General features: G+C 32.7%; 1 protein-coding gene and 1 long non-coding RNA gene across 2 annotated transcripts in view; one reads left to right on the top strand and one right to left on the bottom strand.

Moving 5' to 3' along the window:
- Positions 1-1,386: 1,386 nt before the first annotated feature.
- On the bottom strand, positions 1,387-1,705 carry LOC143198283 (uncharacterized). Its single transcript, XR_013006191.1, has 2 exons — positions 1,563-1,705; positions 1,387-1,506 (listed from the first exon to the last, which is right to left on the bottom strand). It is a non-coding gene; the product is annotated as an uncharacterized LOC143198283 (long non-coding RNA).
- Positions 1,706-2,450: 745 nt separating this feature from the next.
- Positions 2,451-13,433, top strand: part of NaPi-T (Na[+]-dependent inorganic phosphate cotransporter) — an 80,683-nt gene continuing 69,700 nt past the window's right edge. Inside the window, exon 1 of the mRNA XM_076408019.1 lies at positions 2,451-2,605. Within this exon, the coding sequence (XP_076264134.1) occupies positions 2,581-2,605 (25 nt within the window). The 5' untranslated portion in view covers positions 2,451-2,580. The remainder of the gene's footprint in view (positions 2,606-13,433) is intronic.

Raw genomic sequence — 13,433 nt, forward strand, 5'->3', positions numbered from 1 at the left:
ATAAACATTTTAGAATACTCAGACAAAAGTTACTGAACATTGCGCTGTGTTAATATTTGTTGTAATTTATTTATTTTTATTACCAATGATAATCCAATGTAGATATCTCTCAACTTTTTATCATTGAAGTGCTAAACAACATTCAAAAGGAAGCCAATTTCTTTCCTTCATGGTTATGCCCAATAATTTAGAGTACTACTTGCTTATTGTTAATAAGTCAACTACCAATAATTGAGGTTATTCTTATGTCCAAGTATTTGGCAGGTTTCTATATTATGCAACTCCTCCAACTCCTCAACGTACTTTGTTGACCACCCAAATATTTAAAAAAGCATCTTCATAATGTAAAAACAGTAAAACAAAATGTTCTACAATATTGTATAAATAGCTAGTATAAATGAAGTCAATTAAAAAATAAAACAAACAAAAAAGATGTCAATTTTTAACATCTCCTTTAACAAAAACTTTCACTAACTAAACTAAAAAAGCGTGAGTTTTAATTAGTAAAGTAAAGAAAAGACACCCTAAAAATATCCCCTTAAGTAGTATTAATTTACTTATTTATAGTAATTTGAAGATTTTTCGTCTTCATTGAATATATTGAACCGAAGTTTTCTGAACATTTTACTGGAAAAAAAGGTACTAAAAATAGCTCGACATCCGAAATCAAATATTAAAAATACATTGATGGCGCGATATTTTCAGAGGACGATGACTTAAAGGTTGTTCATTCATATACAATATAATATCATAGAAGATGGATTGAGTTTTAATATAAATATACCCGTAGCGTCAAGAGAACTTTCACGTATAATGTTGGCTTTTAAAAATAACTTGTCCAGGTTATTTTTGGATAGTACTAGGAAAAGGAAAAATATCGCTTAACAAATTCTCAATTACTAAACTCCAAACTGAACGATTACTTAATATAAAAGTTAAATTTATCTTAAACGATATTTGTTCGGTCATATTTAATAGATTAGATTTTTAAGATCAATAAATTTGACTGAAATGAAGGAATTTATCTTTTTAATCAATATATTGTGGTCATATGTTAAAATTAGTCATTTTTAAACATGGTTCTAGAGACTTAAATTTATTAACATTATAATAGAGAGCACTGCAGTTAACAATTAGAAATTTAAATATGTGGTAGTAAGCACTCAGAAGTTGGCCACGAAATAAAGATTTCTCAAGACAAATGACTAATCAAAATTAAAATCGAGTTTAAAATTAAATTTAAAATAAATGCAATTCAGTATTAAATAAAACTAAAAATACTGAAAATTTACATTTAAATAATCCGAAATTAATTATAAAATTTAGATTTTATGGTAAATTGATATGACTCAGTGAATGGAGGTAAAACGAAATGAAACAGTGGTGTTTACATTATGTGACCGTTATTTATTGACAATATAAACAATATGGAAAATACAAAATAGATAAAACGGATGGTATCGGTGTTACCTGGAGACGACGCTTGGGCAGTCGATGGTGGCACGTCTGAACCAAACGATGGTCGGTTACTAAATGATTGAAAATACCCTTCAATAACATACCAGATAAACGTCTCGGGGTTGCCAGCTACTCGTTATCGGGTTCTAGTTGGCGCTGCTGCCAACCCACCCGTGTTCAACATCTGGGTATTTTGTAGACATGCCTCAAGATATATGTTCAATGAATACAAAGTACTCATAAGTACTGATATTCCGAATGAACACGGAGATATTTATATTTTGTCTCCAAATATTTACGGTTTATTTACATTGACGTGACATCACAAATGGATGCCATGACACCAGCTAACTTATTGGCACGAATTTAAAACAAATATAAGCTTTTGTCTGGAAACCTTTTTTACCTACATAAATACTGTATTTTTTAAAATAGAAATTACTTTGGAACATTACAAAAAAGTTTTTCAAAACTAATCATTATGTATTCTAATAATAAAATAAGATTCTAATAATCTAATAATTGTATTCTAACACGTGTATTGTATTATGTAATATCAGTCAATAAAAAAATCTTCCATAACGCACAAAATCACGTTCATTCCCATAGTAATCAAATTAGTATATTTTAAAATATGTCATGGTTGCCAATTCTGAAATAAGATACCTACCCGATGTGTAATAAATCATTCACACAATTTAACCCATAAAAGAAGATCTATAATTCAAAAACATATAAATACAATTGTCTATTTAGACACGCCTCTATTTTATAAATATCACTAATTTCCCTGCCAAGCCTCCAAAATATTTCTGAAAAAAAAACGTGATAATGTAAGAGTGACGCAGTTTATGGCGCCTGACGTAAGAAAAATCTTTTTTTTTTCCTATTAGTTTCCCCCCATATATTTTGTTTACTTCGCATCCTCAAATCTCATAAAACTTCGATATTATTTTTAGGCTATATCAGTACGGGCACTTTTGCGATTGAACTAGAGTGACGCGACGTATTGATTGTGTACATTTTTGTAAGGAAATAGTGTTTATATGCTGAATCAATAAATCGTTAATGGTTTCCAGATAATAGGTTAGTTGGCCACGCGCTTTGTGAAATTTTAGCAACATGTGGAGTATTTTTAGATTCATAGGTACGTAACTAAATATAAGAACATCTTTTCCTTTTCAAGATTTTCTTTGGAAATGTTTATATTTTGTAAAAGCGGTCTTAATTAAACAATACATGGAAGTAAGAAATAAATACTCAGTAAATCAGCTGATTACTAACTATTGTCTCGACTTTCGTCATATTTTTTATATATTTTCACTTGAACTCTGAACCGTTTCCAAATTCTAATACTTTTATTTCATGGTTAGACAGGATCCATTTTGCTTTCATTACGTTTCAAATTTATTTCTCCTAATATTATATTTCAACAAGATAATCGAAGTGGTTTGGTTTGATGTTGGTTCAAATCAGCTTTCCATGTTGTAATAAAAACCAATGCTAGGAGGTGTGGTTCAAATGATCCAAAAATAAAAAAAACAAATAAAACTGGTTCTTGAACAGTTCTAATTTTTATGATGTAAATCAAAATTTCATTATTCGGTACTTGTGTTTATATAGTATTTATAATGACGAAAGTCGTATAAAATTGAACCAAATATATATTAAACTTGCTCTTCTTTTGCTTTTCTTATGAAAATCTACCCAAGATTGTTTTCACAACACATTAGTATCTAAAAATATAAACTTGCGGAAAAGTTCACTTGAAATAATGCGAATTTAATGATAACATTAAAAAAACAAACAAGAAACAAATCAGACAATAAAACAAAAAATAAAATCGTGAAGATGTAGACATGACCGAGTGAAAATAAATGCCAAACACAAGAAGAGCTCATAAAATCAATAGACATCTGTCAGTACACCATTTCCAGATGTCTGAAGAAAACTGAAATAATTTTAAAAGCAGAGACGTCAAAAGATATATCAAAAGGATTTTCTGCTAAAAAATTAAAACTCTTGCACCACATTATTACTGATGATGAAAAGATCAAACATCGAAAGGATAAACTATTACAACGTAAATTGAAAATTTTTATTGTTTATTTTATGTTTATTTTAATCCAATAAGAATACTCTCCTGTATCTGGTAAAATCAGAAGGGTTTATTATGTTATAAGCAACGAACACCAAATGTTATGAAAAAAAAAGCACTGCCAGACAGAAAATATTAATTATCCATGATTAAAACTATTTGGAAAAATATTTTTAACAAAAAAAATTAAACCGACCTCAAAAAATAAATAAGGAATTTTAACTACTACCAACTGATCAGTTTGAAGTCGGTGCCGAGTCCATATTTTCCTTTTTTGGGTGTTAGATATTTACCCTATAACTTATGTATTCATTTTATTAAGTATTACAATGGGTAGGCCAAGTAAAAGTGCAGCCCATATGAGGAAAAATAGGAATAAATAAACAATGATTGAAAATAAGGAACGCTTCAGGCCCCGGTGTCCGCTACCTAGGGTGATTTGACAAATGTTCTAACCAAACTGGAACAACAGAAAATTATTCCACCCGCCGGGAATCGAATCCACGACCTCCGCATATGAGCCCAAAGATCCAATCGCATCACCATAATAGCAATTGCCTCCAATGTTTCTACGGCTTCTCATATCATATGGTTAGTGCTTAAAAAGCAATCTGATCGGCTTTTGCTCTGAACGACTTCCGGTCTTCCTTCACATTGGTTCAGCAATAAATTTATACACTTTTTTATACACAAATATCTAATTATTTTAGATAAAAAAATATGCGAAAAATTCCTCGACTTCCCCCCTTCTCCTAAAAGATCCTGACTTGGTTACAATGGGTCCACCTCGCAAAGAGTGCACCTATTTCGAATAAAAACAGAATTTCTTTTCTTTCTAAAAAAATTACTTCCAATTCATATGACTTTAAATTACACAGGTTTGTAAGAAAGGTCTAATAGAGGTTTAGGTTTTGTGGCGTAACCTTTATGTTTTTGGATGTGGGTATGGATATATAGATATATTAAACTAATTATAACATTAAAATAAGAGTATTAACTTGAAAAAGATATTTTATGTTTTTTTCCACTGAGGCTCCGCTTTATACATTCAAGCTTGTAGGAAGAATCTAGAAGGTTTTTCTGATGCGTCAATAGTACACTGATATCATTGAGAGGCTCCATTTTCCTTGGTATCTACCCCCATCCCTTTAATGTCCTGGTGAAATCGCACTAGTGCTTTTCACTCACATACAAATTTCCTGGTGGATGTGGAAATAAAGAAAATGTACTTTTAGACTCACTAGGCAATCTAAAGCTTGAAATATTTTAACCATTTGTTTCTTATAATTATAGTCTAATATCCTAGATTTTTTTCCATATCATATTTCCTTTCATCATACCAAAACACATAGAAATATACAGCTTTGTTGCAGCTTGAGTTTTCTAATCATTCACGATGATATTAAAATAAACCCAAATTTTAAGAAAAAAATGTTAATTGCTTTTTGACAAGAGGGATTAGTTATTAGTTAAACTGAATAGTAGATTGTTTTACTAAATGTTGATTCGTTTCAAATTTTCTTCAAAAGATAAACGGGAAATACAAACAATATGATGTAAATAGAGCGGATGTCAACATTGAAATCCGAATCGCTAAAAATAAACCAAAGTATAAAAGCCGAACCCAAAACGATCAGATATTGCAGCGAAACGGAGCGAACGCAATTTGTGCAACTCTTGAATGTACCAAGGGCGCTTCAGCGCTCCCTCTCGCCCTCTCGCTCTCGCGTTCTCTTCGGGAAAGCCGTGTCTGTTACAGATGGTGGCGTCGCTTCAAAAGTACCCATTTTATTATGCAGAAAACGCAATAATTCCAACTTTGTTTCTTTTTAATAAAATTACACCGACCATGTCTGATTATTTTTTATTACGTGTTCCGTTGCAATATTTGAATTGTCCTGATTTGTTATTATTCCTGTAGAGCTATTTCTAAATAGAGCGCGTAAAATAAAAATTATATTTAATATAAATAAATGATATAACAGCTACTTACATAATAAAAGGCAAAATAAATAAAGCGACTTCTAAGCGGGCGAGATCTTCATGTCGAGGTGGTCGGGTGATCAGCAATATTTCGATAAATAAGAAAGCGAGAAGTAATGGTACTGATTGTATTGATAATATCACTAACAGACGATGACAATGACAAGTTATTAACTATGACAGAATAGCCATGATGATTAACAGCAATCTTAGTCCATAATAGTTAATGAAATTGAGTGGCAATAAAAACATAACAGCAATGCTACATATAATGCTACAATTAATTATGACATTTGCACACGGTACGAAGAGAAGCGCAGATCCTGCTATTAAGATTAGTAAGCCTCGCTAGGATAACGCCAAAATTTCAAATGAACAAATAAGTAAGCAACACTTCTGCTATTATGCAGTGACTACTCCAGCTCTAACTAATTCCTTCTCGATAACCTTCGCGATATTTAATGAGGAATATTCGAAGTCTTGCAGCAACAGCAGCGTTAATGATGATGACAATGATTACTCACTACTATGGCAAATAAATGCGCAAAATCAATCAAGTTCCAGTTAATGTATTAATAAGTACGTATAATGATTAAAAACATCCTCTAGAAAGTCGTATTATTAATTCCCATGCGTTATATTTGTAGAAATATGATCACTCTTCTATCTTCAACTTCCTTAGTTGAAAATTGGTTCTACAGATCCTAAACAGCTCTAAAACGTACACGTTTTTATCGCTCATCTTACTATACTACATGTCACAATTCGTCAGATTCCAATTTCAATATGTCAAGAATCCAACAGATCTGAAAAAAATTTTTTTTTTTATTATTACTCTTCGTGAGTCCACAATCTGCCCTATTGGCAATAAGTATTTCTTCTGTTTATATTATATATACATGGCATGTAGAAAATCACTTCATTAAGCAATCTTCTGTATAAAATATTATCTTAATTAATTAGTCTTATTCTAATGCTTATTCTAAACTCTACATATGTCCAGTAATCAGATCAGATGGTGTTAAACGTTTTAGTCTACGCACTTCACTATCACGTCGCATATTTAGCTGATTAGCGAGTACATTGGGATGCACTGACACTCTTTCGAAGTACTTCACACAAACACGTTGGATTACACTCGTTATAGGTTCTAGAGGAATATCGCGTTGTATCACTTTATTTGAAATATAGTACGGAGCATCAACAATGGCACGCAACACCTTATTTTGGAACCGTTGAATGATGGATATATTGGATTTGCTAGCGGTACCCCATAGTTGAATTCCATATGTCCAAATGGGCTTGAGTATAGACTCATACAGCAATACCTTGTTATCTAATGATAACTTGGATTTGCGCCCAATGAGCCAATACATTTGATATAATTTTAGTCCTAGTTGTTTCCGTTTAGAGAGTATGTGCTTCTTCCAGGTTAGGCGTCGATCTAAATGCATACCAAGATATTTAACATGGTCTGCTTGGGGGAGTTGGCGATGATTGATATTTACTGGTGGACATGTTCTTCTACGCAGGGTAAACGTTATATGCGTGGATTTTGATTCATTGGCTTTAATGCGCCATGTCTTCAACCATAATTGTATTTGCTCCAGGTGGGTTTGTAGGTTTATTGATGCTGTGACTGGATCTTCATGGGATGCTAAGATTGCTGTATCGTCTGCATATGTTGCCACAGTAGTTATTTTTGTGGTGGGCAGATCAGCCGTATACAGAAGATACAGTACTGGACCCAGTACACTACCTTGCGGAACTCCTGAATATATGGGATTTAATTCGGTATGTTCATCGCCTTGATTTACAATAAAATGTCTGTCAGTGAGATACGATTTTAGTAGCTGATAGTCCGGATGAGGGAGAAGTTTCTTTAGTTTAACCTGCAAGCCCGTATGCCATACTTTGTCAAAAGCCTGGGATATGTCTAGGAAAGCAGCCGAACAATATCTTTTGGCATTTAGGTCAGCGTTTATTTGGTTTACAAGTCTATGCACTTGTTCTATAGTCCCATGCTTATTGCGAAAGCCAAACTGATGTTCTGGAATAATTTTTCTTTTTTCTATTATATAGTTTAGTTTTTTTATGTATAACTTCTCGAAAACTTTCGAGATTATTGGTAATAAACTTATAGGTCGGTAGGAGGTCACATCTTCTGGTATTTTTCCTGGTTTAAGTATCATTAATATTTTAGCTACTTTCCAGATACTAGGGAAGTAATTAATTCGTAGCATAGCATTAAATATATATGTTAATAGTTTTATAGCCTTTTCTGATAGTTCTTTTAAAATTTTGCCAGTAATTAAGTCATAACCAGGAGCTTTTTTAATATTAATCTCTCTCATTATTGTATGTTTAACTTTTTTGACCGTTAATTTCTCGTGCGGTAAATCCATTTGAAATGGCGAATCTAGAAAGCTAGTAATTTTATTTTCGTCATCTTTATGTAGCTGAGACTGGAAAGGTTTAAAAACATTTTTTAAGTGTTTTGAGAAAATGTCGGCCTTCTCTTTATTGCTTCTCGCCCAATTATTTTCGCTTGTTTTAATAGGTGGGTTATGCTGCTGGGATCTCCTAAGCTTTTTTGTTGCTTTCCACAACGAATAGTCTGTAGCCTCAGTTGATGTCAAGTTTTCTAGGTATTCTTGAATGCCTTGGTTCTGTTCGATTTGGATTAGATCTCTCAGCTCTTTTATGGCCCTATTAAATTTTCTTTTATTCTCTTCAGTCCTTTGCTGTTGCCAATTTCGTCGTAACTTTCTTTTTTCTGCTATCTTTTTCTGTATTGTACATGATATATGTGTATTTTTTCTTGGAAATGTTTCAATGTTGGGAGTCGCGGAATATGCTGCCTCCTGTATATTTTTTGTAAGATTTATTGCTGCTATTTCTATATCCATTTCAGTTTGTAACGGTAAGTTTAGAGAGATATTTTGGTCTAAGTTTTCTCTAAATGAGGGCCAGTTAGTTCTATTATTGCACAGAGAAGGGGGTTTATCTTTGATGGTAATTTTTGAAGAAATTGTTACTATTATTGGTGAATGATCAGAAGACAGGTCGAAACATGACTCTGCCTGACACTTTTTTGGATCAATATTTTTTGTAATACAGAAATCTATTGTATCTGGTTTTTTATTTCTGTCTGAAGGCCAATATGTTGGTTCACCAGTAGAGATATGTTGTAAGTTATCTATCCTTATGGCTTTGAGCAGTTCTCTACCTTTTGAGGTTATTATTCTTGAACCCCACATTAAATGTTTTGCATTATAATCTCCTCCTGCTATAAATCTATTACCTAGCGTACGGAAGAATTCTTGAAATTGTTCTGCCTTGTTGTTATGTTTGGGTGGGCAATAAATCGCAGAAATTGTTAATGGTCCATGGGCTTCCTCTATGGTTATACTGGTGGCTTGCAGGTAGTCTTTGCGGAATTTTTCTTTTTCGAAATGCTTTATATCATCTCGAATTATTATGGCTGTACCTCCATGTGCTTTATCATCAGGGTGATTTGTATGATAAAGCTTATATTTAGGAACTTTCAAATAATTTTTGTCCGTAAAGTGTGTTTCGGAAACCATCATAACGTCAATATTTTGTTCAATTACGAACATTTTTAGTTCCCTGGCATGTTGTTGGAGCCCATTGGCATTCCAGACGGCGATTTTGTAGCTATTGGTTTCAGGCATTAGGCAAGTTTGCTTACGACGGTTGTGAGTAGACCAAGCATCGTACTCATTTGATCCATTAGTTTGGCCATCATATTTTCTAATCTTGAGATGTTGCTAGTTTCAGTAGGTTGAGATATTGTCTCTCGTTTTTGTGCTGAACCATTTTCAACTATTTGGGCATAGGTTATGTCTGGTTGACTTGTTCTGGTGGGTAGTGGTAAATTGGTAGTAGTGGATTGTTTTTGTTGATGCCTTTTTTCCCTTAAGGCAGGATAGAGTTTCTGCTGTAGTTGCTTGTGAACTGCGCAACCCTTGTAGTTCGCTGGATGATTTCCGTTACAGTTGACACATTTCACTTTTTCATCGCGAACTTTACGAGTACAATCTCCTGTCTTATGTTCTCCTGCACATTTTACGCATCTATATGATTTGCGACAGTAAGTCTTTGTGTGCCCGTGCGCTTGACACCTTGTGCATTGTGGTATAATTCTTTTTATATGTGGTGGTTCGCATTTAATAATATTATTTTCCAATTTGGTGATTTCATACACCGCCTTATTGTTTCCATTAGGTTTTATGTCTATATAAAACATAGGCAGAGGTTTTTTTGTCGTGTGATGTCGTATATTGTGAATATTTACGACCTCGTGGCCTTTTTCAGCTAGTGCTACCTTGATGGTGTTAAAGTCCGTCCCGTGATGTAATCCTTTTAGTACGAATTTAAATGTTCTCTCGGATTTTGGCCTGAATGTATGGTATTGGGTGTTTCTTTCATCTAATTCTTTTATAAGAACTTTAAAGTGATCCGCTTCGAACAATTGGATTTTAATTGTTTCATAGCTCACTGTTTTAATTGTATAGTTCGTAGTAATGGTTTTTAATAAATCATGGATGTTTTTTATTATTCCTACCTTATAGACTGTTATTGGTGGTGGTTTGGGAACAACTTTTTCAGGGCTTGGTTGTATGTTCTCTTCAATTTCTTCCGACAGGTTGCTAAAACTGTTTTTTGTCTCTATCGGTTTCTGCAACCAATAGTCACTGATTCTTGTTTGTTTCCTCGCGATTTCTTCTTCTGGACTTCTCAATCGTTTTTTGTTAACGACTGTAGTCCATTCTGATGGTGGAGTTTGCGTTATTGCTGTTTGTTCTAATCTTATATCAAAGTGTGCAGGTGATTTGGTTGAATCGCTATTGTTTGCCATTTTTTAATTTTTAATATTTTATTTAATTTACTTCCAGAGGATAAAAAAAAATAAAATAAATACATTGTTTATTTCACGCACTTCATTTTTCACTTACGTTATTTTAGCACTAGTTTTTTTACTATAAATACTATAAATGAATTTCAAAAGGACTGTTGTAAAATAAGATGAAATTATTTTAAACACTAATAAAAATGAGATGCAGTCCTTTTGTCTGGTCACGTAAACACGTATTCACTACACTTTAGGTCCACTGAGAGACGGATAGCCGCATCTGTTATGCGTTTTTAACACTCAATTAAATAACCGTAATAAAATACTGGGATAGAAAGGTATCTTTTTATAGCTTGGACCGTATTGAAAATACGTCTTCACCCTACGAAGGTTGGAACTGAACTATCTGAAAAATTAAAAATTAAAACCCAAAAACTCAGATTACAGTTTTCAATTAGTTTTATATAGTTCCTTAAAAGTGCTTTACATCCTTTCTAGTAGATTTTATTGTTGAGTTATGTCTAACTATATATTGGTCCAGCTATTAAAATTGACTAAACAATTAAAAAGTAGTTTTTAATTGTTTATCTGAACTATCAGAAGTTTCGTCGAGTAAAGTCAGAAAGAAAGTTCTAAATATAATCTCAACTAAGATGTTTAAGATTTAATTTCGATCATATAGTATGTTATATATCAAAATGTTCATTTTATCAGCAGATTGTATTTACATATAAAATACCTTTCATCCATTATTTTTATACGCTCAAAAATTCGAATATTTGATTGCAGAATAGATTCCACGGAATTTTTTTATCTACTTTTTACTAAATTAATACCGGGCCATCTTCTAGTAGGTAAAAATTGCATTGAATATAATCTTTTCAAAGGATTGCAGCAAATTTTACCCTCACTAAACATTGTTGTGCAAAACAAAATTTAAATTATGAAATTTCTCAATGGACGCCCTGTATAATATACATTTAAAATTATGTTGACCATGGTACAGTATGATTAAAATTGTGTAATATAAAAATGTAAGAACAATTAACACCAATACCATTTAAATCAAATTGATGATTTTATATATAACATACGTAAGTACATTATTCGTGTAATAATACCCACCATTACCATTATCAAAGTTCTTTGAATACCGTAATATGTTATACGATATAAAAGCGCTTTATGCATTTCCAGTGAATACTACGACAGAAGCAGAAGGTGCAAATTTCAGTTTAATTTATATGGTATAGGAGGAGGTCGACATCTAATGCAATATTCTCATGAGATTTTGAAAAACGAGCACGTCTCCATTTTACGGGTCTCCGGCGTAAAATTTATAGAAAATGGTAAACGTTATAAGATCGGATGTTGTCGAGTAATTGGACCAGTCAGTTTACGGTATAAAGTTGTAATGACTGGCATTATAATTAAATAATAATATTTTCTTTGGCGTAGGATCAGGTTTTGGTTCATCATTAATATTATATTATTTTTCTATGTCAGTGGTGAAGTAACTTGTATTCAAATGATTATTTCATTAAGTTGTTGCCTTAATTTTTTTATGATCACTCTTAAAAATATAATAAGGGAAGAACATAATCTAACGTTAAGGGAACAGATTGGGAAGGATTTGTGCAATTGAAGAATCAAATGATCTAATTCAGCTAAATGTACCCCTTAGGACAGTCGAACGATTAAATTTTGAAGCAGAAAAATTAATTGTAGCTATCCAGCGAGTTTCTTTGAATAATACTCTAGAAACTAAGAGAACAATTAAAGGAATTAATTATACGAAAACAATTTAGGAAATAGTTTCTGAAACAGGAAAGCTAGGAAAAAATGACAACAAAATAGAACGCCTCAAAGCTAACCAAGGGTTAAAAAGGGAAATATTGTAAATTAAAAACAAATAAATAACTATTTGAGAAATGTCATGTCTAGAGTCCACCAGTAAGAGACTTGGATGGAATTAGGGTACACAGTAATCAAGATAACGCTGAAGCATTAGCTGACCATCCAGAACAATCTTAGTGTGTGAAAATCAACGATTCAATTACTCACGCCGCAAGAAGTAACCTAAATTATCAAGATTAGCATTAATATAAATAAAGCGCCAGGTTATGACTTAATAACAGCCTTGCCAACTTGATAAATCAAGCATTTCATAAAAGCACATAAAAGATGTTTGGAAGATGGCTGAAATTTCCACCCCAAACGTGGAAAATTAAAAAATAAGGTTGTTGTTGAAAAGGATAAAACCTATTATAGGGAGAAAAAAACATCAGTGTGGGTTTGTTAACAACTACTCGACGATCGTATGAATGTAAAATGGTATATTCAGACGTTGTACAAGCCTTCGATAAGGTATGGCATAACGGCCTTGTTCATAAATAAGATATAGAATACTAAATGTTATCGAAACATACACTGAGACATGATACCTCTGAAAATCACCGATATTATATCATATCCCGGCCTTTGTCTCGTAGAAAATAGACAATTTAAAATAAACCGTCCAAAAGCAGTGCAAAAACTCTTCGAGAGAAGCTACCGGACATGCAGGAGACATTAAATCCAACCTGGCTACAAGTCCTGCTGGCGTGAATAGATGGCGAACAATAAACAATTCGTCGACAGTCTATTGTGTCTCGCCGCTATACAAGTACCTAAAAAATTAGGGTTCGATGATATTATTTAGGGTGGCGTTGACAGAGTATATAAATAAGGCCCTGCCTCGCCCGGAATGGCGTCGAATAAAACGAGAAAGGCTCGACGGAATTATAATTGGCACAAAAAATATTATCGTATTTCGCATTTTACGTTTGTAATCTAAACTAGGGTGGTCGGGGTGGTAATGGCCTCGACCGAACATTTTTAACGCGTAAAAATAAACAAAACAAATATAATTTAGTCGCAACTGACATGATGGTGGTGACTTATGATCTATAATATCCCATAGATTCAAATATCTCCAAATGAATGGAAGAATTAACACCCCACGAAAGATTTCAGCAG

Source organism: Rhynchophorus ferrugineus, unplaced genomic scaffold (genome assembly GCF_030347505.1).
Source record: "Rhynchophorus ferrugineus isolate W39M unplaced genomic scaffold, kcgeb_rfMv2 rfM6, whole genome shotgun sequence".
In the NCBI taxonomy this organism is placed as follows: domain Eukaryota; kingdom Metazoa; phylum Arthropoda; class Insecta; order Coleoptera; family Curculionidae; genus Rhynchophorus; species Rhynchophorus ferrugineus.